Consider the following 27,982-nt stretch of genomic DNA (forward strand, 5'->3'; position numbering starts at 1 on the left):
TCCCTGACACTCCCTATCCCCGTTTTATTTTCTCCAACTTTGTTTTCAAAATTTCATATACAGTGATTTTACTTGTTTACTGTTTTTCTCCTTCCACTAGAATACAAGTTTCATGAGAGCAGGGATTTTGGTCTGCGTATCTAACTTCTAATACTACGTAAAGACTCAGTAAATATTTCTTGAATGAATGGTCAGAAGAAATAGTTTCCTTCTTTAAAATTCAGAGATGTAGACAAAACACAAAGTTCTCCATTCCCATCTCCAGTTTATTTACTTATTTTTTATGTAAAGATATAGAATAGTTACATCCAAGGAAAAACAGCATGGGTTTTCTCTTATACCAAAGTAACAACTACCTTTCCAAGATCCTTTATACATAAATGCAGTAAATGAAGAGGCTGAACTCAAATATGTTGCATTTTTCCCCATCATATCAGAAACACAAACAACTAAAAGTGAATGTTTTAAATGAATAAATTCAACACTTTACTTTGCCATACCTGCATTTTTAAAAAGATTCCATTTTCCCGGAACTGTTTATATACATCATGCAAACAGAAACTGTCCTAGGAATGTTCTGAGATCACTCTGTGCTACTGGACAGGAATAAATAAAAATAAATAACAACCATCACTTGCACAAAACAACCGTTCCCCCCCAAGCAAATATCTCAAAGTGCTTACAAAAAATGTCACAAGAATCTTACAAGGCACACATAAAACTTAAACATAGTTCAACCATAATTTTTTTCAAACATCAAGGATAGTAGATACCAATGCCTAAAAAAACAGTTTATTACTATTCTTTTACCCTTCCCTCCCATCTCCATCCCTTCCCCACAAAATTTCATCCTAGGAAACAAAAATAAGAAAAGTACTTCAGGGGCGCCTGGGTGGCTCAGTCTGTAAGCGACTGCCTTCAGCTCAGGTCATGATCCCAGGGTCCTGGGATCAAGCCCCGCATTGGGCTCCCTGCTCGGTGGGAAGCATGCCTCTCCCTCTCCCACTCCACCTGCTTGTGTTCCTGCTCTCGCTATCTCTCTCTCTGTCAAATAAATAACTAAAATCTTTAAAAAGAAAAGAAAAGAAAAGTACTTCAAGCACAAACTATTTCTGAAAGGGAAATGTTTTCATACCTAGAAGTGGCCAATCATAGGTCAAATGGGAAAGAAAATTAAATGCTGAACTATCATGTTCTCCAGTGGAAGAAAAACACTATTTACTTTAGAAAAATTCTGTCTCCAAAGTAGTACTCAAATAGCAACATTCATAAAGACACAAAACTCTCCTCTCTTGCTTTCCCCTCTTCTCTGTTCTTAGAAACTCAGGGAGATTTAAGTATAAAATCATAGAATTTTGGACCTGGAAATGATCTTACAAATTACCAAGTTCAAAGTTACTGTTTCACACATAAATTTAAGAAAAATTGATAGAGAGGTGACCTGTCCAATGTCACTAACAAGTGATATGGGGAGGGAGGGGGTTATGAAGTTGGTTTTCTTATCAAAGATGAGAGGTGGATTCCTTAAAGTGTCTCCCAGAGTTAAAATTCTATGGAGAATATGTTTTTCACAAAAGTATCACAAAAAGGATATTTAACATTTATAACTATCAACGTGTGATCAATCACAAAATTCTTATAAATGGTAGAAAGTATATTACATTTTAAAATGTGGAAGGGCTTCAGAACCTAAGTATAACAGAAATTCTACATAAAGCTGAGGTGAGTAGAGGAGGAATAGAACAACTTGAAAGTAAGATGCATCTAGTCAGCCTTCTTTAAGAGTAGTTCCTGCATTTTAGAGAGTATGATTTGCCCTGCAATAGATTTTAATCTTTGTTTTGACAACAAAAGTTTTGTGTTATTTGTACACAGGGATAGCAGAGAGCAATGGCTCATAACACAATCAGAAATATTATTCTCACTAAAATAAGCATATAGTCATGGTTTTGCTTTTGGCACATTTCTGGAATACAGAATAAAACTCTAGGGATGGTTAGGGTTTTTGTCAACATGTGGTAAATGAAAATTGCATTAATGTAAATGAAAATAGTTAATGATTAAGAGAACACTAATAGCCAACCATATTTAAACTGTTCACCTAGTGGCAGCAAGATAGTATATATTGCCAATTCAAAGTAAAAAAGGAAATGAACTATGGATACACACAACAACATGGATGAATCCAATGACATTCTGTGTGGTAAAAAAAATCATCTCACAAGGGAACATACTACAAGATTCCACTCATGTCATTCCAAAAAAGGCAAAATTATAGCAATAGCAACTGTCGCCAGGATTTAAAGATAGGTGGAGGAGCTGATTATAAAGGAGCATCATAAGGGTGTTTTTAGGGATGATGGAATGTTCTGTATCCTGACTGCTGTGGCGGTTGAACAAATCTACATGTGTTAAAATTCATGGAAATGTAGACCAAAAACAAAGGTCAGTTTTAGTATATGTTAACTAAAAAATAAAAATGAAATAAATTTTAGAAAGGAAACAGTAGAGTATCTTTGGTAAAGTTGATATTTCTAAAAGAAAATTTTCAGAGCTTCATGCCAGTGGTATAATTTCACTGGTCAAAAAATTATTAAATACAACTTCATGAAATAAAATCAAGAAACTTGGGCTTGATTAATCATTTCTAAAATACGTATACTAAAAAATCATGGAACCATTATTTTAAGGAATATTAGCCCATGTAGAAGGAAATTCTACTACTCCCAAGTGAATTTGAAATGTGTTCCCTTACAGTTTAAAACAAGTACCTTGGTGCTTAGCTTTAGAATCCAACCGCAGTTTGTTTAAAAAAAAAAAATTCACTAGTCCTACAAAGAATTAATAATGGATTACAGCATGTTTTTAAGTCTATTTTCTCTTCCTGTTATCCTAATTCATTAAAATTATTATGTGGTTGGGATTTTACACGTACATTATTTATCTAGAGAGTCAAAATCAGAATCTAGAAATACTGCTGGATCCTCTGTCACTAGAGTCAAGAATATTTAAGAGAGGAACATTATTTCTCTAGATATACCACTGGGACTTACATATACTATATGAGATAAGACAGCATCCCATTAGCTTTATCATGTCTCCCACACTTTAGAACTGTTAGTAGAAGTTCAGAAAGAATAACATGTGTAGGCAGACCAAAATTAAGACCCAAAGATGGCGGGGGGGGATGCAATATAACAGATGCTGCATTTCTGTAGAAAAACTTGCCTAACAGAATTATATAAGGCTTACGTAGCAAGGTGTGGTTCTAATTATAGTAGATTTTGCCTTTTGAGATCATGCCTGGGTAGTTTTTCACTACTGCTTCTGCCATGGACAGAGGTTAAGTGCTTTTTGAGGGCAGATTTGTGCTTGAAATCCATGTCACAACAGTGGCATTTGTATGGGCGATCTCCACTGTGTATGTTCAAGTGGTCCTGAAGTGTGCTTTTAGCAGTAAATGTCTTCAAGCACACTGTACACTGAAAGGGCCGTATGCCCATGTGCCCTCGAATATGCCGGTTGAGATTTTTCTTTTGCGTAAATGTTTTCCCGCACTGTAAGCACAAGAACAGCTTATGCATCTTAAGGTGGCGCAGGTAGTTTTCAACATGAAGAAATCCTCGAGGACACCTGGGGCACTGGTGCCTCAGTGAATAAGCATCCTCCAGATTCTGAATCTCATTCACTGTACCCTGGTTTCCTTCAGTATTCTCACAAAATAAGCTCTGATCTTGGTTCCCAGGAACTTCTGCCGCTCTGCTCTCAACCGTAGAATTAATCAGTGAATGCTGTGTTTCAGAGAAATACATGCTTGCTTTTGAAGAGGTACAAGGCTGTGAAAACTGCCCATTTTCTACACCAGCAGTACTAATAGATTCCACATGGAGGATACAAATTTCATTATCTTTAAAACCAATATCTACTGAAGACAGCTCTGGTGACTTCATTTCCTTTCTCTCTGATGTCAACTCTACTGTAGACTGTAAAACATTGCTTTCCTCTTCTTTTACGTGAAAATCTATATTTATAGGACTATCTTCTGAAATTTCAATTATCTCACAGTCTTTATCTGAATTTTCTTCTTCATTCTTAACATCTGGATCAGAGGATTGACACAGGTCAGTATGTTGATTGTTATTTTTCATTGAAAGATCAATTTCCAGATACTTTGACAAAGCTTCTGTGCACTTTTCCACAATGTGAACCATCTGCAGGTAACTAGCAGCAGTCAAGTATTTCAAAAGCTCTTTCCTTTTAACTTCAAGTGCTCCAGTATAGCAAGAGAGCAACAGTTTTCTGCCAACTTCTGCGCTCTGCAAGATGGTGATTCTGACATGTTTTGACTGTGTAAGTAAAAACTGATCTCTCATGAAAGTAGAGCAAGCAGCTAAAATCACCTTGTGCCCCTGGAACTCGGTGTCATTAATATAAATTGACACATCACAAAATAAATTCTGCTGTCTCAAGAGATTCATTTTCTGCAAGATTACATCTCCTTGCTGTTCAAACTGGAAGTGCAGAACATCGGATTCAGCAGCCATGGTCACAATCTACGCAAAATAAAACACAAACGTTGATGTAAAAGGGAATGCTTTCCTACATTGTGATGGTAAAAACAAACAAAAAATCCCAAACCTGAATTGGGTAAAAGAAAATTCAAATTCTAATCTAGGTGCAAAGAGTGAACTCCTATGCCACCATCTCAAAACTGAGAAAATGAAAATGCATTTCTTTTTGACTTCATGTCCTGTTCTTCATATTTTTCTTACAGTACTTATTACACTGAGTTGTACTTAATGGTTTCTGTTTTTCTCCTTGGCTAAATTTTATCTGTTCTGTGGTCCAAGACACTGTTAATACCCACTACTAAGGGGACTTAACATAGTTTCTCACATTAGAAACTTTAATGTAATCTCCAAGTTTCCTATTCTCCATCACTACTACAGGTCCTCATTCTGTTCCCTTGGACTACTGCAAGGTCTTCCAACAGGTTTCCTTGATACCACACTCTCCCATATTCCAACCTACCCTCCTAAGTGCCACCAGAATTAACATCTTTTAAAACTTTTTAAAAAAATTTCTCTCTTCTACTTTATTTTTTAAAATCTTTTTATTTATTTGAGAGGGAGACAGCGAGCTAGAGCACTAGCGAGAGTGAACACAAGTGGGAAGAGGGGGCGGAGGAAGAGGGAGAAGCGGACCTCCTGCTGAGCGGGAAGCCCAATGTGGGACTTGATCCCAGGACCCTGGGATCATGACCTGAGCTGAAGGCAGACGCTTAAGCAACTGAGCCACCCAGGTGCCCCCCTCTTCTACTTTAAATCCTCCATTGCTCTCCTCTACCTCCAGGACAGCTTACCCTTCTTAGCAAATGCAAGATCCCTCATTATTTGGTCCTAACCATCTTTAAGGCTTTATCTTTGTATCCTCTATTCTTTTTTTCATCAAAGCTCCTTCGACATTGAGATTTTCACCATTGCCCAGGCAAGAAGACCGGAATACACTTTTGTACATGTTACATTAAAACTTCAGTTCCTCTTTCCAGCTAGTGATTTGGCTCCTTTCAGACCCAAATCAATTAAGACTGCTGTGACTCCTCCTCCTGTCTCCCCAACAGAGAGTCAGTTGCTCCCAGAGCACCACGAAAAGGTGCCTGGTTCCTCTGAGTTTCTGCAGCGAGCACAGGGGCAGGCACAAGAGCAGGCACAGCGGAGGGAACATCTGTTGAACTGATCGGGGCCCAAGGTGGCCTGGAAGATCCTGCAACTCAACCACACACGGGTCTTCCCGAGTAAGCCTCCCATAGGCCCTGTCGGTCAGGTGGTTGCAGCACCAGGGTAGCCTCCCAGTCCGCGCCTAGCTGCCCTCTACCTCCTCCTCCTCCTCTTCAGGCTTCCCCACCTGCCCGTCTCCAACGCGCTCACTCACCGACTCAGAGAGCCAGAGCCCAGCTTTCCGCAGCAGCGGCGGCCCAGGCCGGAAGGTGGACTTAGCCTGGGAGGAAACACATCCGGTGTCAACTAGCTTTACTCCTCACTGGGGTGCGCTTGGCGTCCCGGAAGGACATCCTGAGACATTCTCCCTTCCTCACAACCCCCGCTCCTGGAATGGCAGAGAGGCACCCGTATTCCGGCAAATCCCATCTCTCCTGCCCCAGTTTCGGCACGCAAGCCGTCCCCTTCGTGAGTTCTCCCCAGCGTCCGTATCGCAGACGGGTTGTGAGGCTGAGGTACAGCGCGTCCATCGGAATACCCTGCAACGGGACCACTGGGAGGCCCTCATGGGTTGTTACGGGCCGGGTTCTCTCCTCACTGGGCCATCTACAATTTAAAAGGTGGCAGAGGAAAGGAGACCGCCATAAGGATCGGCATTCGAGATTTCCTAGCTAATGACCATCAGGATCTGGCCCCTACCTCTGGATCTCATTTCACCCATCTGTCGCGTCACCGTCCCCCGGCCCCCTCCCCCTCCCCGCCAGTTCTAGGCAAACCCAGGCCTATCTAAACTCTTGGGGCTGCCTCTTCCCACGTGCCCTAACTCTCCTCCCACTTATCCTTCAAAATCTCGTTCATAAATCACGTCATTCCTGAAGCCATCCTGAATTGCCCTTGAATTAGTTGGCCCCCAGTTGGGAGCCTGTAAGCCCTTTGGCTGCCTTTATTATTGCAATTATCATACCTGTATTGAAATCTGTGACCCATCTGGGCGGAGGTATTTAGGACAGTGATTTACGATCTTTGCATTACCGAAGTCTAGCACTGAGTAGGCATCAAGTATTTGCTAAATGAAGGAATGTCTGAACCAGTTCTTAAAAGCAGTAGCTCTACCCCCTCAGTAATTGACCCTACTAACAATTTCTAGTTAACCTGATTTGCTTCAGAAGCCATGCTCAGAATGCCTGATTAATATGTGTTTAAACAAGAGGAGTGAAGAAAGCTTTCCTTATTCAAATTTAGGCAATTGAAAAGGAAAGCAGGAGGGAGAGAGAAAAGAAATCACTGACACCAGAGATTTAATTGTCACACTTTTATTAAGGAAACTTCCCCATAATAAGTGAAGAGGTAGTTCATAGTATGTCTAACATACAACAGACTTAGAACAGCTATTCACCAGCTGAAATAAAATATTCTGGTTTGTTTGTTTAGGACAATATTTTAGAAGTGGTGACATTGGTCACCCTCCATTTATAGATCTTCTAATAAACTAAAACAAAACCACATCTGATTTACCTCAGAGCTACTTCAGTTTGGAGTTTGTCTTTAAAATTAAATAATAAATAAATAACGGTGATGTGGTAATTTTTTAAAAACCAAACTATGGTAAAGAGAGTCCTTTTTAGTTATCCTGGGGATCCATAAAATACAAATGTAGAATGACTAAGATTTTTAAAAAATTTACTCCTCTATAAGAATATGACTAGTTTTGAAAGTCATCTTCCCTTATAAAATGTAGTTGATATCAGTTAACTTGAGCACTTTGCAATACAATCTAAGAAACATGTATAAACAAAGAAGAAAAGTCAGGTCCCACCAAATTAAGAAAATGTCTCACAGAAACAGAACACCTCTCCAGCCAAGAAATGGAGGAGACTGTAAATCACTTCAGTGGTTTGCAGTTGCAAAAGGTGGGAACTGGAAGTTTTACTGATAAAAAACCATCAAGATGCTGATTTTATGTGATTAAGTGATCAAAGGAAGCAAGGCATTTTCTTTATTATTCCTAGTTTAAATCACCTTATCTAAGACTACAATAGACCGTATAAGCTCTGTGAGGGCAGGGACTTCAGCAATCTTACCTTCATATCTTCAGTATCTAGCATAGTGCCTGGCAACAAAGGTGCCCAATAATTGAGTAGCTTCTCAACTACTGAATGAACCCAGAAAGTCTCCAACCAAAGAGACCAACCTTATTTGAACCCACGCCTTTTAGTCTTCAAATCAGTAACAAAACAGGACATGAATGTAAGCAAAGGAAGCACTCCAACTTGAAATTTCCCTATGATGAAATGATGTTCAGAGAAGTATTGGTTAACATATTAATGTCTCACTGTTGCATAGAATTGGTACTCTTTGGCTGGATAATATAAAAATCAGAATGCTAGGTAGCATCATTAGACCATAAAAATGAGTGACTTTAGGCATAAGATACCTATTAATCTTATCACTCAATTTTATTCTCATTGTAAGTGTTTTAACAAAAGGTAGAAATTATAGCTCAAATCAGATTCACATGTCAATGCATCAAATTATAACAACTTTAAGAATTCCCTGTGATTACTCAAGTTAAACTTCAGTTTTGGTTTATCTGTACATGCATTCTCATAGCTCAAAAAAACCCCAGAAAATCCTGATGGAAACTAAATAAACACTGCTTTCAGACAAAAATCAGTTTCACATTTGGATCCTTCTCACACTATTCTTACTCATCCTTTCCCTCCCTGACCACCACCTAGCAAGTCAGTCACTTGCTTGAGAAGAATGTAATATTCATTCTAACCAAAAAATAATTAATTGACAAAAACACATCCTTCCTGTGATGTTTTGTTTGCCAAATCCGGGCTGTCTCAAAAAGCCAACAGGGATTCCCAAAAGTGAAGCACAAACGGAGCTTTTTGTTAATATACTTTTGATCATGTACTAAATCTTTTTAAGCCAAGAGATAGTGAGAAATTAGAAGACATTAGCTCATTCTTAGTCACTTCTCTACTTTGGCCAAGGCCACCTCTTCGAGCTTTGGATACCCCAACTTAAAAAAAAAAGAGGTGGAGTAGATGATCTCTTAAGATTCTCTAAGGACTCTAAGACTCCTATCACCTAAATCTAACTCATGAGTCAAAAGCTACTGAGACTCAAAATTTTATTTCTTAACTCTAACATGTGCTTTAGGAAAAACAATTGTGTTTTTCCATCTTGGAAGATCAATTTTGTATTAGTGATCTATGAAACATGGCAAGATGGGACTGTGTACCTTTATAGGAATATCTGAATGCAAAAGCCTGATTGCTCCTCTGTGATCCACTTTTTTTCATCCATTTTAGAAACTGGAGTACAGGAAGAAATGAGAATGCAGAGACTACATTACACCAGACAAAACTCTGAAGGCCAAACTCACCTTTCTGATGGCTAGCCTCTAACACAAAGTCCAGAGACGGACTCCCAGATAGCCCCTTTTTAGAGAGACCATTATACTTTAGCACATTTTAAGTGTGCCTGGAGCAATCCTGACTTAAAAACATCCACAAGAAGTTACACATTAATTATAAGCATTTGGCTTCTTTTTGGGAAGAACTCCTATGTAAGTGCTATTGTACAATTGTACTTCTATCCTTTGTTAATTATGTTCCTCATGCTGATCCATGTTGCTGAAAAGATTGTACTCTGGTCTATGTGAACTACTCAGTGACATGAAGTTGGGCCATAATACTGTTGAAGAGTACAGAACAACCCAAAATACTTCATACCAGCTCCACGACAAGTACAAATGGTAGGAGGCAGATTCATTATCAGTAGGCAATTAACAATAGGCAACCAGAAGTTCTAGCACATATTCAGGCCAAAAGCAGTATCACCTTATATCTCAGCCTATTTTTTGCCAAAGAAAAATACTATTCACTTCTCTTAGCATAGCATCTATTAGTGGACTGTAGGTGATGTTATTAACTTATTAGTACCTTCAGAATGTGCCCAGTGAAAAGCCTAAAATAGTTTCAGTCTAAGACAAAAGTCAATGTTAGGTAGACAAATGGAATACTCCTTGAAAAAGGAAAACAGACATCACAGGATAAATAATTCAAAACACAAAATGGGAGAGGGCAAAAGGAAGGCAAGACCACTCCAAGTGGTAAGTTGCCTGGTCTGTTAGTGCTTTGACTCACCCCTATAACCCGCACAGAGGCTTTGGAGAAGTCAAACTAGCAAAATCACTCCTAAAAAGACTCGAGACTATTGCCATGTTTTCAGTCCATTCTAAGTTGAAAGCATAAAGCCCCTACTCAATTCACACAAGTACTATCATTTCTTAAGTTCAAGACAGCTTGGGCCAGTTTACCTGCATCCAGGACCTGTGTTGCATCAGGCTGTGGCTGACACCCTTTAGAGTCTGTGACTGTTGTACATGCAAAAGAATCAAAATCCACTGTGAGGTCTTGCACATTTCTTTCATTGGCATTATCAAAGCTGTTTTTGCCATGCAGCTGTTTAAGATGTTTCCTCAAAACTGGCTTATGTGCAAAAACCATGTCACAATAGTTACACTTATGGGGCTTATCTCCACTGTGAAGGTTAAGATGATCCTGTAAGGAACACTTCTGAGAAAAGGTTTTCCCACAGATCTTACACTGGAAAGGTTTAATGCCGGCATGCACACGCATGTGTCGATGAAGGTTGCCTTTCTGAGTAAAAGTCTTGCCGCAGAGTAGACACATAAAGAGTTTGTGCATTTTTAAATGGTTGGCGTAGTTCTCCAGGTGACGAAACACCCTGGTACACTTTGGGCACTGGTGATGCCACTGTAAGCCTTTGTCTACACCTCGAATATTAGGCCCAAAGACATCTTTTGAGGCCATGATGATATTATCACTGCCTGCGTAAGAGAGGGCATAATTGTGGAGATGGTTTTGTTCTATTTCACTTACTCTGTTTTCCACAGTTGAATTTATCAGGGAATGCTGGGGCTCTGATGAATGTAAAGCAGTGGGTTCAGAAGAAATAAACTGGTTCTGATCTTTTTTACTTCTAACCTCGGATACATCCCCAATAGATTCTACCTTAACAATCTGAATATCACTGTCCTCCATATCCATACTGTCTTCAGATGGATGAATACAAGGTGAATCCTGCTTTGGGGAGCCTCTGGCATCTCCCTGCTGTTCTTTTGACTGGGGAGAAGCACTCTGCGGTTCACATCCCTCTTTACTATCCATTGGTTGTTTTGGCTTTATAAACTTCCACAAGGCCTGTGTGCACCGTTCTACAATGTGGCTCATCTGAAGAAAACTTGCAGCAGTCAAGTAATTGACCAGTTCCATCTCAGGGAATTCCAGCACACCACTATAACAGGATAAGAGCAATTGTCTCCCCACTTCGGAACTCTGCAATATGGAGATTTTCACCTCTCTGGAATCATTCAGTAAAAACTGGTCTCTTAGGAAGGGGGAACCTGCAGCAAACACAATTTTATGCCCCTGTACCTCAATATCATCTATGAGAACTGTAACATCACAAAATTTATTCTCTTCTCTTAATTTGTTCATTTTTTGTAACATTGAATCTCCATAATTTTCAAACTTGAAGTGAAGGAGATCTGATCTTTCAGACATTTTGGCAGACCTAAAGAACAGAAATGTAAAAAGGATGAATTTAAGAAAATTCAAACAATTAAGATACCTGGATTTTTCCTTCCAAAAACAATTTGTGTTGTCATATCTCTTCGTATGTATCCAAATGAGATTTTCCTTGAAAGAGGAAGCTAGTGTAACAGCTTTCAAAGGCTGTGAAAAATTATTCCACATCAAGTGTCAATTGCACCTAAGGAGTAGACTTGTATCAGTGTAAATAGTTTGGCATCCATTCAACTTTTTAAGATACTTAATACAAGAATAGAGCTTGAGCTACTTTAAGAGCATTTTTTCGCTTCTCAAATGAGAATTCGATCAGGTTTCAAAAACAAACTAAAAACATCCCAACAAGTAATAAAGTAATTATTTTCTTTAACATGATACTGTGAACCTGCTTCTTCAAAGACAAAATGTTTTCCTTTGCTTTCTATTTTAAAGAACTGCAGTGACCTTGCTTGCCCCATTTCCTGGGTAAATCCTCTTCTATTTAAACTGATGTGCATTTATTCATACAAGCATTTCTGCAATAAACTGAAAGTAATTGACTTAAAGGGACAATGTTCAGACAGTGTCAAAGGCACAGGTCTTTATCCTGTGCATTTTGGACAAATCTAAACTCTCAAGCAAGATTTCTTGATATAGAAAGTAAATAAAATATTTTATATAGAAAAAACATGAGGCACTTGGTGGGAATCTGAGTAGGAATAAAATCAATCAAATTAATAGCTTATAGATTCTGTTCTTTCTTTTTATTCCTGTTTATCCATCATTACTCATCAACTGGACTACTAGAACAGGATCATAAATGTTTCTTGGGTTCCAGCTTCTGTTCCTTCTAATCCAACTTCTATACCAAATGTCAACTTTCAAAAAAACTCGATCTGATTATATCCAACCCCTGCCTAAAATCCTTCTGTGACTTCCCATTGTCTCCTAGATGAAGACTAACCTTTGAGGATAAACTAATGAAATAAACCAAATAATAATTAAGGTAAACATTGGCATAACCCATTCAACCATGGAGAAGGTGTATGCCAAACTCTTTCCCTATCTGTCCCTTTATATAGCAATTCCTTTGGAGAAAGTTCCTATGTTCTGATTCTATACTCTCTAAATGATTTTCTGATAATTTGTCTTCCCATGTTTCTCTCTAAAGGGAAGGATGAATTACCTATGTGAACATGATAATTCCAGTCCACCAGTCATTGTAAAAATAATAAACTGGCACAATGTTTATATACCAGCCTTCTGGAAGATCAGTAGGTGTAGCAACTCTACCCTTGAAAAACAGCTCTACAATCTCAGTGCATCAATAAATTCACCTTGAACTTTGTGCATTTATCAACTCCATAGCTGAGAATCACAAGAGACAATCAGCTGTAATTGGCCACATATAGATCCTGAAGCCCAATCTTTATAATCTTCTATCTTTTGTAACAGTAACTGACCAAGGCTCATAGAACACCAGCTCCTTAAGCAGAGTCCAGGTCTTACTCATACTGCTCAGTGCCTGGTGCATGACAGCACTCTATTGACTCCAGGCCTTAGTACAGTTAATTAATTCTCTTTCTTTTTTTTTTTCTTCTTTCCTTCCTTTCTTCTAAGTAATCTCTACACCGAATGTGGGGCTGAAACTCATGACCCCAAGACCAAGAGTGCGATGCTCTATCAACTGAGCTAGCCAGGTGCTCCATCGCTCCTTTATTTCTTGAGATGCCCCTATCTAACCTCTTAGACTAGAACAGTTGTCTCTACTGGACCCATAGCATAGCACTTCTACCATAACACTCAAAATATTTTAAGTACTTGTTCCTTCCCCTCCAAACTGCAAGCTTCATGGCATTTGAGGGAAACATCTCCATCTCACTCAATGAGGCTAATGCTGGGAACCTGCATCTTCTAGGACAAAACACTTTTTCCTTTTGCTTCAAATTCTACTTCCTACAGCCGCATTACTGGCCAGACCCTCTTCTGTTCAAACTGGTCTGTCTTCCCATCACCTAATATTGTACTAAACATACGGCAGGTGCTCAGTTTGTGTTTGTTGAACCTATTGAATTTGTTTGACAGTGGAAGGAAGGAAGACCTGCTGTTAGGAAGATCAGCTCAGAGTCTGTAAAAGCATTATGGGTCTGAGGCCATGAGAGCCTAGAAAGGAATGAAAATGGGAATAAGGAGCAAGAAAAAATAGTAAAAGATATTTTAAGAACTTGGTGATTGACTAGATACAGAGAATGAAAAAAAAAAAAAAGGAATGTGTAAAGGTTCCAAACTTAAGAGTTCAGCTGAATGAAAATGTCACTGGAAGAAAGGTGAAATGTAGGAGGGAGAAATGGCATGCTTTATTAACAAAAATAGACATACAGAAATTATAAGCTTTTCCTTTATATGGCATTCTGAATGTATAGGTAATGAATAATCACAATAAAGATGAGAAAGGAAGGATATAGAGAAGCAAATGCAGCATCAGAGAAAAGATGGTGAATATCAAATAAAAAGGAAAAATCTAGGAGATACAAGAAACATATCAATAAAGAAAGCAGCAAAATTATATTATCACTGGTTAGTTTCGGCAATTACAGTGGCCTCATACATTCATTCTGGAAACAGTGAATGCCCCAATTTATAACCAGAAGTTATAAAAATGACTGTTGTTTCAAGTGGCCAAACAAAAGGGGCATTCTTTTTTAGAGTTTAGCTTGTCCTCAGTCTACCCTCAGGTTAGTATTTTCCTACACACACAAAAATGATCATTGATTCCTTTCATCTATAGGATGATAATACTCAGAGTGCTTTAGACAAACTATCCTTAGGGATAATTGTTCCCTGAAGCTCTAAAGATGAGGAGCTGGAGTACTTCCTATCAATCAGTCTCAAGAAACTTAACAGTGGGAGCAGCCCAACAGGTAGGTACCCCAGGAAAGTGCTTGCTTTGATTTCTCTGCTATAGTCCAAGAATGTGAGGAAAATTTGTTCTGTTTAAGAGGTTTTGCCTAATATATGTCAGTGTACTCTATTGGCTGTCTTTGATAAACTCTTATTTCTGGACCACATAGTTTATCCCTTTAATCGATTCCTGCCACCAGTTTCTCTTTTCAATACAATATTAGTTATTTGAGGGCAAGGACCAAGTGTTACTTTATACACAGCTCATTCAACAAAAACCAGCAGAATAATTAACTCTTTAATGTCCCCTATGAAATTATTATTGTTCTATGATAGAGAGGCCCTCGTTTGAGTGTCCTGGGGAAAATTCCTTTCTAGCGTTTGTTACCAAAATAGTTTTGACAGTGTAAAACCAAATTTTAAACAAATTTTTTTTTTACTTGTAAAAATGTCAAAATGAAAAAGAATAATTGTGTTTCTTATAAACTGGCTTAATGATAAGAAAAAGGATAGCTAATCTTTATTGAATCCTTGCTATGTCCCAGGTATAGTGCTAAGTGCTTTACCTAAATTGACCCACCTAATCCTCAAAATCCTTAGGAGGTAGGCATTATTAGCATCCCCATTTTGCATATGAGGAAACTCAATTTTGGAGGATGTAAGTAACTTGCTCAACTTATGAGAGGTGGAAAGTATTAAGTATTAGAGGTGCAACTTGGGCCCAAGCTACATGATGCCAAAGTCCATGTAGGAAACAATAAGACTAGGTGAGGTTTTACGTGATGAATAATGTTAACTGTGTAACTGTTCGGACTTTCCTCCTCATATCCATTCAGTTGTACATTTAATGTTTTTCATACTTTTGTGTATTCAGTTATGCTTCAATAAAAGGTTGTTTAAAAACAAAGAGTACGATGTAAAGCCAAATTTGTGTCCAGTCTAGAGGACTTTAACAGTAAGCCTTTTATGTACTAGTCATATTCTTTTTCTTTTTTTTAAAGATTTTATTTATTTATTTGACAGAGAAAGACACAGTGAGAGAGGCAACACGAGCAGGGGGAGTGGGAGAGGGAGAAGCAGGCTCCCCGCCGAGCAGGGAGCCCGATGTAGGGCTCGATCCCAAGACCCTGGGATCATGACCTGAGCCGAAGGCAGACACTTAACGACTGAGCCACCCAGGCGCCCCTGTACTAGACATATTCTTGATTGCATTTTATTGCCTTATCCTTGTTTTACCTTTGTTTCTCACCTATTTTAACTTTATGTTTTTACCATCTTTTGTGTATTTATATTTTTATACTAAATCTGAATGCCATTGCAAATAACTGTAATTAACTTCTAAGTATAGTAGCAGTTATTCATAAGTTTCATAAAAATAACTCACATAATTCTAGATTATAGAAGAGCTTTGAGTAACTGAAAGAAAGTAAAGAACTTATCAGGTAGAATAGAGACTTGGTCACCACATTCTGTTGATTCTTTCCTCAGAATGACTTCCAAATTCTCTCTCTCTATTCTATCATTGCCATGGTTCAGGCCCTTATCTATTACCTAGGTGACTGCAATTAAATCTGCATACTGCCAAGTTTCTATTAGCAAGTTTTTTGAAAAGATTTTATTTATTTGAGAGAGAGTGAGCTAGAAAGAGCGAGAGAGCGAGCATGCAGGAGGAGGGAGAGGGAGAAGCAGGCTGCCTGCTGAGCAGGGAGCCAGGTGAGGGACTCTATCCCAAGAACCTGGGACCATGACCTGAGCCACCCACGCACCCCTATTAGCAAGCTTTGAATGACCTATTTCTCAAACATCAATGTAATAGGAATATTCTCACTTAAGATCACTTTCTCTTTGTTATATTTATACAGTTCTTTCATAATTATCTCTGTAACAAATGTGCCAACTGATCTGAAAACTTCCCCTTGTTCAAACAGGAGTAACCAAAAAGGATCAGTGGATATTCTAAGTTGGACAATGTTTACTGCTATGCTACAGGCAGTGAGAAAATACCCAAGTTTCTTATTTCAAATACCTCTAATTACTTATAAGGAAAATTTTTCTATTCTACATAATAAACTCCCAAGCTATATGTCAGTCTATTTTGTCATCTACCTCATAAAAGTACCCTTATCTTTCAACTTAGCACTCATAACTACCTGGAAATCTTTCTTTGTTTCTCATTAACACCATACTCCATTTTTCAAAAAGGTTGCATTACACCACAGCCTTTCTCTTTACAAACCTCAATCTTTTTCTTCATTTGGGTAACTTTCATGACACAACATTCTCCAAGTTATCAATCTTTTGTTTTGTTTTTACTTTTAACTATAAGTAATATATACAGAAATATATCCTTCCTGGAAATTTTTTCAACATCACAGATACTGTATAAGTCTCCTTTCCCAACCATCTTCCACTTACTACTGAGTTTAACTTTGGTCCTTTTTGACTCTCCTTCCTTCCATTTGAAAAACAATACTTCTATATGCCTAGCCCCAGAAGATATAAGACTATGTTTCTTACACATGAACTATACATATGGTTTGGCAACTTTCTTTTTTCACATATTGTTTTTGACAACTATATATGTTGAATAGAGATCTAGTTCATTCTTTTTAAACTGTTGTACAGAAATGGCCAAGTTGCTTAACTACTGGCCTCAGCTTTCCACCATTCTTTTGCTTGTTTGCTCTTCAAGGTCCAATAAACTGTGTAAAGGTAAGTATATCCTTCTCAAAACTTAGTCCTTGATTTTTTGCTGTTTTTTCAAAGCTTACTTCCTCTCAGAAAGCCCATCTGGTTTCTCCATGTTTTACTTACATGCTCTATTTTTTTAAAAAAAAAATCCCTAAATCTCCATCCTCATGGCCAACCTTGGCCAAACTTAACTTTCCCTCAAGTTACTCAACAATACCTGCCCTAGGCCACTATTCTATTGCTTGAAATGTGTGATGTCTAAACTCCTGCACTGTCTAAAACTCAGTAAGTCAAAAATAAAAATTAATGGCGAATGGTTCTAAGAACAGTGGACATGAAGGCAAGGATACCTGTAGTATGCTATTACTCTAGCAGATCAAGATCCAAATAATGAGGGCCTGAATACTGACAACAATCATATGGACAGAGAGAGGAAACCAGATTTGAGAGATATTTCAAAGAACTGATGGACTTGGTGACCAAGGGGGGTTCAAGAAAGGATAGTTTGAGATGACTCCAAGACCTTTGATTTGAATGACTGGATTAATTTGACACAGTGTCACTCAATAAGCTAGGGAATATTGGAGGGGATGATCATGGGTCTGGTTTTAAAATGTTTAGTCAGAGAATCTTACATGACATGAAGCGGAAGATTTATTAGCTAGTTGGATATGAGTCTGAAGCTGAAGAGGAGACCTGATTATAGATAGTAAGTGATAGATGAAAGCATGGCATAAATTGACCTAATTGTGAAAGAAATTGACCTAAAGTGGCATTGATTGGAAGAGGATATAAGACAGAGAAATAAAAAACAAATATGTAATATAAACATACATCCATTACTTACCTTCTCAATTAGGTTCTCCTTCCAAGCCTCTCCATTTTTTATCAATGAACCTATCTTTGCTTAAATTTTTCCCACTCCTTTCACTCCTATATTCAGTCACTGCTTAGTGCAGTGGATAAAACTATGGATTCTGGAGCCATATCTCCTAGGATGAAAACCCTGCTCAACCACTTACTAGCTGTGTGACCCTGGGCAAGTTACTTAACCCCTTCTGTGCTTCATTTTTCCCATCTGTCAAATAGTAATATTAATTCATAGCATCGTTATGGGAAATTAAAAATTAAATTAACGTTTAAAAGAGCTTAGAACAGTGTCTGGAATGTGCTTGATAAGCATGTTAGGTGAATAAACAAATAAAGCCCGTCAATTTTCTTCGTGAAACACTTCACATGTGGCCTTTTCTCATTCTCATTTAACATCAAACCAGTTAAGGTCTCCATTATTTCATAAATCGTGACCTCATCACTCTCCTAAAATTGCTTTTGAAAAGGTCTCTAATGATCTCTTTTTTTAAAAGTAATCTCTATGCCCAACATGGGGCTTGAACTCATGACCCCAAGATCAAGAGTTGCATGCTCTACTGACTGAGCCAGCCAGGTGCCCCACTAATTATCTCTTACTACGGAAATGCAATCTTTTTTTCCCCCCTCTCATTCCCCAAATGCTCTGCATGAATTGTCCCAATGGACCCTCCTCAAAATTCCCTTCTCTTGATTCTGGGTCTTCTTGGTTGCTGGAACCCTGTACTTTTTATATGTATCCCCTACCTCTGTCTTTGCTATCCCACAAATTCATTCCCCTTTCTGCTTCATAAATGCAACCATTCCCCCAAAATATTCCCATCTTTCTCAATACTTCCTTCCTGATGCCAAATATTACTACAGCTTCTACTTCTATGCCAGTGACTCGAACTTTTACCTCTAGCCACAGCACTGAGGTTAAGCTGCAGATTTGCATTTCCAACTCTATACTGGACAGTCTTATGTGGCTGTTCCATTATACCTTTAATTAAACATGTCCAAAAATATAAATTTGTAATATACAAGGTTATGGTTTTACTGCTGATAATAGCATCAACGTTCTCCAAATGCCAAAGGCCTAAAACCTAGGAATCAGCTTTGCTATCTCTTTCTCCCTCAACATCCAATTTATTACAGAGTTTTCACACCATTCACTCCAGCATACCTCCCTTCTTTCCAGTAACACTGTCATAACTCCATTTTAAGCCTTCATTAACTTTCACTAGGCTGATTCCATTACTCCTTCAAAAGAATTTCCAGTAAGAGTACCCAGACATTAGTTGAAGTGTCCATAATCAGCTTATAGACATTTCTTTTCTATAGGCTGACTTCTAGAACAACATGGCTTTCTACAGTGCAAATCTGACTGTATAAGTCTCCTGCTTAAAACTCTTCTAAAACTACCCATCTCCTTTAGGATTAAACCTTCCACTATCTGGACCTCAGCCTACTTTCCCAGCCTCGTATCTCATCCTACGCACAAGAGCCCCCAATTTCCCCCTCTTCACACACAAGTTACGCTCAGTCATTCCTTCAGAGCCTTGCAAACTCCTCCTTCTGCCTGAAAAGCTCCTCTCCACTTCATCCTCTCCAAGAAGTATAATTCAGACCTCACTTTCTTTCTTCAGCCTTCCTAGCAACTGCCCATTGGGTAGTTCACACATATATGACTGATACATAAATCGCAGGAGCAATTATGTTTATATCTGGCTCCCAAACTTGACCCTGGAAAACTGGAAGGGTATCTTAAGAAGCCCCAGTACCTGGCATAGCGCCAGTAATAGAAAAGGTGCTGCGGCCAGAGGCCGATTTGGGGGAAACCCTGGCAAAAGGGTAACCTCGGTCAGCACGCATAGTGAGCCTAGCGGGCCGGCACTGAGGCCTTGCCAGGGCCTCAGCTCTGGCACTTCCTACAAGATGCCAGAGTCAGGCGTCCAAGCCAACTGCTGGGCCCTCGGCTGGGGTCCCAGGAGGAGGTCCCTGGGGCATAGTTAGGCTCCCGACTCCAGACGCAAGGAAGGGAGAGGGGCGGAGCACAGCGTGGGCCGGACCAAGGGTTCCTTAAGTCCCAGCGGGCCTAGGCCAGCTCCTCGCCCCCATCCCAGAGCAGGTCCCGGCCAATCCAGGGCCCCAAGGGGGCTCCCTCTTGAGAGACCCCGTACCCCTGCCCGGCGCTCCGGCCGCCTCCGCACTTACAGACCCGGGGGAAGGCCACCGTCAGGATCCGGCACCGCCAGGAGCTCCGGCCCCTCGGGGCTCCGGGAAGGGGGAGGGGCAGGGAACCCGAGCCAAAGGGGGACCCAACGGAACCGGAAGGGCAGCCCTCGCCGGACAAAACAACTTCCAGGTCCCTTGGTCCTCTCCACCAATCGGAAGAGTCGGAGGGTGACGGGGCCCGGCGAGGGACTTTGCGCGCGGAGGAAAGGGTGCAGAGTATCTGAGAAGCCTGCTGCGTGCTCCTCGCCGACGACTCGAAGGAGTGGCGGTTCCTTCGCGTCCCGGGCTCTGCTCTGCGCGCTTCGCCCGTTTGCAGCGGCTCCTCTGGAGCTGGGCCTCCGCTGCCTGCTGCCCGCGTGGGCTTGAAGGGTGCCTCCGCACTAAGCCTTGGTAAGACCCTCCCGCCCAGGGATGTGGACTCGCGGAGCCGGGGCCCTGAAAGCAGAAGGGGGTTTACTGCCCTCGCTTTTGGATGTTGGTGTTTCCCAGAGATCTCTTTCATTCCCGTGGCTTCCGTTACCTACAGCGTGCTGACCATTCAGAAATCACTCTCGCCAGCCGAGACTGGTCTCTTGAGCTCCAGGGCCAGCTGCACAGAAGACATCTCCAATTGGTTGGCCCAATCTTAATGTACCTTTTAATTATCTCAAGTTCAAATGCAGACCTGCTTCTTATGGCCCTTAGACCACAGGTTGGTTGGTAAACGGCATCATCCACGCAGTCCTGCCGACCAGAAAACTTGATCATCATTCTAGAGTCCTTTTCCTTCTCATTGCCAATTCAGTTGCTCACTGGGCTCCTTTTTTCTTGGGGGAAAGGTATTATTGTGGTCAAACACAGTATTTATAATTTTAATCATTTGTAAGTGTAAAGTTCGGTGGCATTAAGTACGTTCACAGTGTTGTGTAATAGTCACCACAGCGGGGCGCCTGGGTGGCTCAGTTGGTTAAGCGACTGCCTTCGGCTCAGGTCATGATCCTGGAGTCCCGGGATCGAGTCCTGCATCGGGCTCCCTGCTTGGCGGGGAGTCTGCTTCTCCCTCTGACCCTCCTCCCTCTCATGCTCTGTGTCTCTCATTCTTTCTGTCTCAAATAAATAAATAAAATCTTAAAAAAAAAAAATAGTCACCACAGCTGTACCCAACTTCATATTCTTTTTATGTGGATATCGTTTTTCCAGCACCGGTTCTTGAAAAAACTGTTCTTTACCCTTTGAATGGTCTTGACACGTTCGACTATATATGTGACGGTTTATTTCTGGGCTCTCTGTTCTATCACATTTGAGGAAGTGTGAGTCCTCCAACTTTATGCTTTTTCAAGGTTGTTTTGGCCCTTTGAAACTCCATATAAATTTGAGGATGACCTTTTACATTTCTGAGAAAAAAAGGATTGTAATTTTGATATTGTGTTGAATCTGTAGACCACTTTGGGTGGCATTGCTATTTTAACAAATCTAAGTCTTCCTACCTGTGAATACAGAATGTCTTTCCATGTACTTAGGTGTTCATTAATTTCAGTAATGTTTTCAAGCTTTAAGGTTTTCTTTCTGATAATATTGTAAATGGAATTGCTTTCTTCATTTCCTTTTCATATTGTTCATTGCTGGTGTGTAGAAACAGCTGATTTTTGTGTGTTGGTGTTATACCCAGCAACATCGCCGAATTTTTGTTTTGTTTTTGCTTTAGTAGCTTTCTTATGGGTTCTTTGAGGTTTTCTCTCCATATAATCATGTTGTCTGTGAATAGAGATAGTTTTACCTCTTCCTCTCCACAATTTGCCTTTTATTTCTCTTTCTTGTCCAATAGTTCTGGCTAGAATTTCAGGTACAGTGTTTAATAGCAGCAGTGAAAGGAGACATCTTTGACTTGTTCCTGATCTTAGAGGGGTAGCTGAATTATTGAGTATGGTGTTCAGTGTGGGTTTTTAACAAATACATTTATCATGTAGAGAAATTTTCCCTCTATAACTAGTTTTCTGAGAGATTTTATTATGAAAAGCATTATGGTCTGTCACATGTCTTTTCTGCATCCATTGAGATGATCGTGTTTTTTTTTTTTTTTAAAGATTTTATTTATTTATTTGAGAGAGAGAGAATGAGAGACAGAGAGCATGAGAGGGAGGAGGGTCAGAGGGAGAAGCAGACTCCCTGCCGAGCAGGGAGCCCGATGCGAGACTCGATCCCGGGACTCCAGGATCATGACCTGAGCCGAAGGCAGTCGCTTAAACAACTGAGCCACCCAGGTGCCCCGAGATGATCGTGTTTTTTTCTCTTTGTTTTATTAATGTGATATATTACATGGATTGATTTTATGTTGAACCATGCTGCATTCCTGCAATAAATCCTACTTGGACATGGCGAATAATCCTTTTAATATGTTGTTGGATTTGATTGTCTTAAATGTTGTTGAGGATTTTAGCATCTATATTCATAGGAGATATCAGTATGTAACTTACTTATGATGACTTTATCTGGCTTTGGTATCAGGATAATGAAGGTCTCATAGAATGAGTTAGGAAATATTTCCTCTTTAATTTTTTTGGAAGAATTTGAGGAGGACTGGTGTTATTCATTAAATGTTTGGTACATTTCTCTGGTGGTCATCTGGGACAGGACTATTCTTTGTTGGGAGTTTTTTGATTACTCACTTAATCTCTTTACTTGTTATATGTGTGTTGAGATTTTCTATTTCTTCTGAATCAGTTTAATTTATATGTTTCAAGGAATTTGTTTCTTTTCTAAGTTAATTTGTTGGCATACAGTTGTTCATAGCATTCTTTTATAATCCTTTTATTTCTGGAATGTCAGAAGTAATACCCACTTTCATTTCTGATTTTAGTTATTTGCATGTTGATTTTGTTGTTCTTTTCAAAGAAACAATTTTTGGTTTCATTGATTTTTCTCTTTTTCTGTTTTCTAGTTTATCTCCACTCTCATCTGTTTTCTTTCTTTCCCTCTGCTAGTTTTGGGTTTATTTTCTAGTTTTTCTTGTTTTGTAAGGTATAAAGTTAGGGTATTATTTTGAGATCTTTCTTCTTTTTTAATGTAGCCATTTTCAACTATAAATTTCCCTCTGATCAGTGCCTTCATTGCATTCTATCAGTTTTGATATGTTGTGTCATCATTTTCATTCATTTCTAACATATATTCTAATTTCCCTTTTGATTTCTTCTTTGACCCATTGGTTGTTTAAGAGCATGTTGTGTAATTTACATGTATTTGTGTTACTGATTTCTAACTTCATTCCATTGTGGTTGGAGTAGATACTTTGTATGATACTTGTCTTTTAAAATCTATTGAGGCTTGTTTTGTGGCCTAATTATATGGCCTGTCCTGGAGGATGTCCCATGTGAATGTAAAAATAATGTGTATTCTGCTGTTGTTGGGTGGACTGTTCTGTATATATCTGTTAGGTTTAGTTGTTTTCTCAGGATGTTCCTCTGTTTCCTAACTTATCTCCTCTCTGGTTGTTCTATTCATTATTGAAAGTGGAGTATTGAAGTTTCCAACTATTGTAGAACTGTTTATTCTTCCCTTTAATTCTGGTCATTTTTGCTTCATATATTTTGAGGGTCTCTTACTAGGTATGTTAATGTTTATAATTTTTACATAATCTTGCTTTATTGAACCTTTTATTAATAAATAGTGTCCTTCTTTGTCTCTTGTAACCTTTTTTTTGGATTTAAAGTCTATTTTGTATGACGTTTGTATAACCACCCCAGCTCTCTTTGATTACTATTTGCACGGAACTTTTTTTTTTTTTTTTAAAGTAAGCTCTAGGCCCAACATGGGACTCAAACTTAGGACCCTGAGATAGAGTTGCATGCTCTACCGACTAAAGCCAGCCAGGAGTCCCTGGAATATCTTTTTAAAAATTCTTTCACTTTTTTTTTTTTTTAAAGATTTTATTTATTCATTTGAGAGAGAGAATGAGATAGAGAGAGAGCATGAGAGGGGGAAGGGTCAGAGGGAGAAGCAGACTCCCTGCTGAGCAGGGAGCCCGATGCGGGACTCGATCACGGGACTCCAGGATCATGACCTGAGCCGAAGGCAGTCGCTTAACCAACTGAGCCACCCAGGCGCCCAAAAATTCTTTCACTTTTAACCTATTTATATCTTTGGATCTAAAGTGAGTCTTTTCTAGACCATAGATGGTTGGATCTTTTTTTTTTTTCTGAAATCCATTCAGCTCATCTCTGTCTTTGACTGAAGAGTTTACACCATTTACATTTAAAGTAATTACTGCTAAGGATGGAATTATTTCTGCCATTTTGCTATTTCTTTTCTGTAGGCCTTTGTGCCTTTCATTTCTTTTATTACTGTCCTTTTCTGTGTTTATTTGATTTTTTTTTAGTGAAAAGTTTTAATTCACCTCTTATTTCCTTTTGTGAATATTCTATAGGTATTTTCTTTGTGGTTGTCATGGGAATTATATTTAACACCAAAGAGTTACAACAATCTAATTGAATTGATACCAACTTTAATAGCATACAAAACCTCTCCTGTATAGCTCTTCCCATTCTTTCTGTTATTGATGTTACAGATTATATCTTTTATACACTCTGTGCCCAGTAACATAGATTAATATTCTAATGCACTTGTCTTTTAAATCATATAGGAAATAAAAGCTGGAGTTACAAACTGGAATTATGATAATACTTTTATAATTCCCCACACATTTATCTTTACTAGAGATCTTTATTTCTTTGTATGGCTTCAAATTACTGTTGAGCATTCTTTTATTTCAACCTGAAGGATTGCCTATAGCACTTCTGATTGCCAGGTTTAGTGGTAAACTCCCTTAGCTTTTTTAAAATCAGAGATTATTTTAATTTCTCCCTCACTTTTGAAGGACAGTTTTGCCAGATACAGAATTCTTTGTCAACAGTTTTTTTTTTTTTTTCTTCCAGCACATTGATAATATTAACCTACTGCTTTCTGGCCTCCAAGGTTTAAGATGAGAAATTGGCTGATAATCTTATTGAGGATCCCTTGTATGTGAAGAATCACTTCTCTTTTGCTGCTTTTAAGAGTCTCTCTTTTCTTTGGCTTTCTACAGTTTGAATCTTCTTCTTTTATTTTTTTTTGAGATTTATTCACTAATCTTAGAGAAAGAGTGTGCGCACACAAGTGCAGGAAGAGAGGGAAAGAGGGAGAGAGAGAATCTCAAGCAGACTATGTGCTGAGCGTGAAGCCCTATGCAAGGCTCAATCCCAGGATCCTAAGATCATGACCTGAGCAGAAATCAAGAGTCAGGCACTTAACCGACTGAGCCACCCAGGCACCTCTGATTATTATTCTTTCTCCCCTTTCTCTCTTCTTCTGGAACTCCCACAGTGGTATGTTGTTTCTCTTGATAGTGTCCCACAGATCCCTTAAACTCCATTCACTGTTCACATTTCTTTTTTTCTTTTCTTTCTGTTCCTCAGATGGAGTAGGAAGCACGAGGAATCCATCTCTCTACCTAGACAACAGTTGTACTGGCAGAAACTGTCTGAAGTAACTCTGGAGTCTGTTTGAATTCTTGCACCTTCCAGGAGAAAGTTTGGTTGGTAAATTGAGGTTAGTTTCAGTCAATGTCAGCCTTTAGCATGATAGCACCTCCCTGCTTCCTACCCTTCAGCCCTGTGGCAGGCAGCCATGTTCACATTCCTGGTGTGGCTTGCTGGAGCTGTGGTGGGAAATAAGAATTTTGTTCACCAAATACCAGAGTTCTGTGTTTTGATTGCTGATTATGCCTTTTGAGTTCTGAGATTCAGGCACAGAGTCACTGCCATTGTTTCAGCCCCCATAGGCTGAGCTGGCTTCTATGGGATTTGAAGGAACAGCTTCTGTTTTGTTTGTTTGTTTTCCCTTTTACCCCATTTGGGAGCCAGAAATTTAAGGCTTAGGACATTCAGAAGCAACCACTTACATAGGAAAAATTAGAAAGCCACTGTGTATAACCAGGAAAAGATGCAGGCTCAGAAAAGAACTGAGGAGACCTTAAGCTTTCATCTTAGGCTGATCCTGATTCCTGGCATAGAGATATCCTTCAACAATTAAAAAAACAAAACAAAACAAACCATACACACAAAAACCAGCAATCCCTGGGATAGGGGGAGAATTTGATTTCCACAGTTATCACATAAGATTCAAATGTCCATTTTTTAGCAAAGAATCAAAAGGCATACAAGTAGGAAAGTATGGCCTGTTCAAAGGAACAAAATAAATCAACAGAAACCTTCCCTGAGAAAGATGAGACATCTGACTTACGAGACTTTAAATCAACTGTCTTGAAGTTGCTCCCTGAGCTAAAAGAAAACATGGATGAAGTCAGAAAAACTATGAAAAAAAAATGGAAATAGTATTAAAGATATAGAAATTATGAAAGGAACCAAAATGAAATTCTGAAGTTAAAAAGTACAATAGCAGAAATGAAAAATTCACTAGAGGGATTCAAAATTAGGTTTGAGCAGGCAGAAGAAAATCAGCAAACTTGAAGATATTTCTTTTTCATATGTCTCTTGAACGCTGTTCCCTCCCACCCCATCCCCTTCTGCCTTAGTTCAAATCTTTCTGATCTTAGTCGGCCTCTAAACTGTTCCATTTACCCCATTTTGCCTTTTCTACTGCTACCAGAATAATCTTTTAGAAAATCCAAATCTGATATTGGCACTGTCCTTAAAAACCTCTGAGGGCACCCATGGGTTTATAGATTGAATTTCTTTTTTTTAATTTTAGCATTCGTGGATTTTCCCATTCTGGCTCCAACTTACCACATTAATCTATTGAGCCTTGAAATAGAACTTTCAGTTTCCAGGAAATACCAGGTCTAAAGGAACAAATTCAGTAACCTCTTGGGGAAGCAATCATTCAGATCCAGAGAGTGGGAAATTTTGCACTTCAAGTGGCCTGATTTCTTCAGTAAGCCAGTATCTTAGTATATTTCTTAAGTGCTAGAGTAAAAAATATTTAAGGGATAGAACAACCAGATGTAGTGTGTGGTCCTGGATTGGATACTGATTTAGGAAAACTAACTTTAAAAAAATATATTTCAATCAACAGAATATTTGATTATAGTAGATAATAGATGAGAGGAAAACTTAATTGAAATATTACTGATTTGGGAAAGCCAACTGTAAAAATACTTTCAGGTTGATGGAAAATTGGATGTGATCTAGGAATTAGATGTGAGGGAAATATACTGAAGTGGTAAAGTAGATTTTGTTAATTGAATAAAGCAGATTGCTAAACCATGTGATCTCATTTTACAAAACAGTATGTTGGCACACAAAGAAGGATATGCATTATGGTATTAACATTGGTGGTGGGAATGTGATGTTTTATTTTTTATTGTAGCTTGTTTCTGTTTTCTGTTCTCCAAGGCATATACTGTACAATCTGTAATAAAATTTTATTTAAAAAATTTATGTTAAGATTTACATACATATTTGGTGTATACATATGAATCAAAGAATCATTGATTGTATAGTCACCAAAATATTAAAAGTGCATCAGGATATCAGGGGGTTTCATAATACTGCATCTATTATTTGATACTACTACTTTAAAATGGGTGTGTATTATTATGTAACTGTATAAGGAGAAAAGGAACAAAGCTGTTTTCCTGTGGGAGTGCAGCCAAGTCTATTGTAATAGTAGACAAGTCACATAAAGGACTGCAACAGAGCACAACCTTTTTGTGTTTTCTCTGGTTGATTTGGATACATTATGCACAGGAAAACATTACATGACTCATTCACCAGGAAAAGAGCATAGGCTATTTGAATAAAGAAAGGGGAAGAGGGCGCCTGGGTGGCTCAGTTGGTTAAGCGACTGCCTTCGGCTCAGGTCATGATCCTGGAGTCCCGGGATCGAGTCCCGCATCGGGCTACCTGCTCAGCGGGGAGTCTGCTTCTCCCTCTCCCGCTCCCCCCTCTTGTGCTCTTTCTCTCTCTCACTCTCTCTCTCAAATAAATAAATAAAATCTTTAAAAAAAAAAAA

General features: G+C 38.9%; 2 protein-coding genes across 14 annotated transcripts in view; one reads left to right on the top strand and one right to left on the bottom strand.

Moving 5' to 3' along the window:
• Positions 1-245: 245 nt before the first annotated feature.
• Positions 246-20,087, bottom strand: LOC102737504 (zinc finger and BTB domain-containing protein 26). 10 transcript variants are annotated; one of them, XM_006739485.3, is made up of 3 exons: positions 19,979-20,061; positions 5,932-6,323; positions 246-4,553 (listed from the first exon to the last, which is right to left on the bottom strand). In XM_006739485.3, exon 3 carries the CDS (start codon positions 4,542-4,544, stop codon positions 3,273-3,275), a length of 1,272 nt encoding a protein of 423 aa, XP_006739548.1. In that variant the 5' UTR covers positions 4,545-4,553; positions 5,932-6,323; positions 19,979-20,061; the 3' UTR covers positions 246-3,272. The 10 variants fall into 10 exon arrangements, with proteins under 10 accessions (XP_006739548.1, XP_030890573.1, XP_030890572.1 ...); XM_031034713.2 differs by lacking the exon at positions 5,932-6,323 and having other exon boundaries at positions 19,983-20,057; XM_031034712.2 differs by lacking the exon at positions 5,932-6,323 and having other exon boundaries at positions 19,979-20,030.
• Positions 20,088-20,177: 90 nt separating this feature from the next.
• RABGAP1 (RAB GTPase activating protein 1) overlaps positions 20,178-27,982 on the top strand; it is a 162,482-nt gene continuing 154,677 nt past the window's right edge. The window contains exons 1-2 of one of the 4 annotated variants that reach the window (XR_014140151.1): positions 20,190-20,389; positions 25,426-25,558. The gene's annotated coding sequence lies outside the window, so the exon portion shown is untranslated. Of the gene's footprint in view, positions 20,390-25,425; positions 25,559-27,982 lie in introns of all 4 variants that reach the window. The other 3 variants (XM_081803539.1, XM_081803545.1, XM_081803542.1) reach the window with 3 other exon arrangements.

Source organism: Leptonychotes weddellii, chromosome 14 (assembly GCF_054177405.1).
Source record: "Leptonychotes weddellii isolate Sample4059 chromosome 14, ASM5417740v2, whole genome shotgun sequence".
Lineage (NCBI taxonomy): Eukaryota > Metazoa > Chordata > Mammalia > Carnivora > Phocidae > Leptonychotes > Leptonychotes weddellii.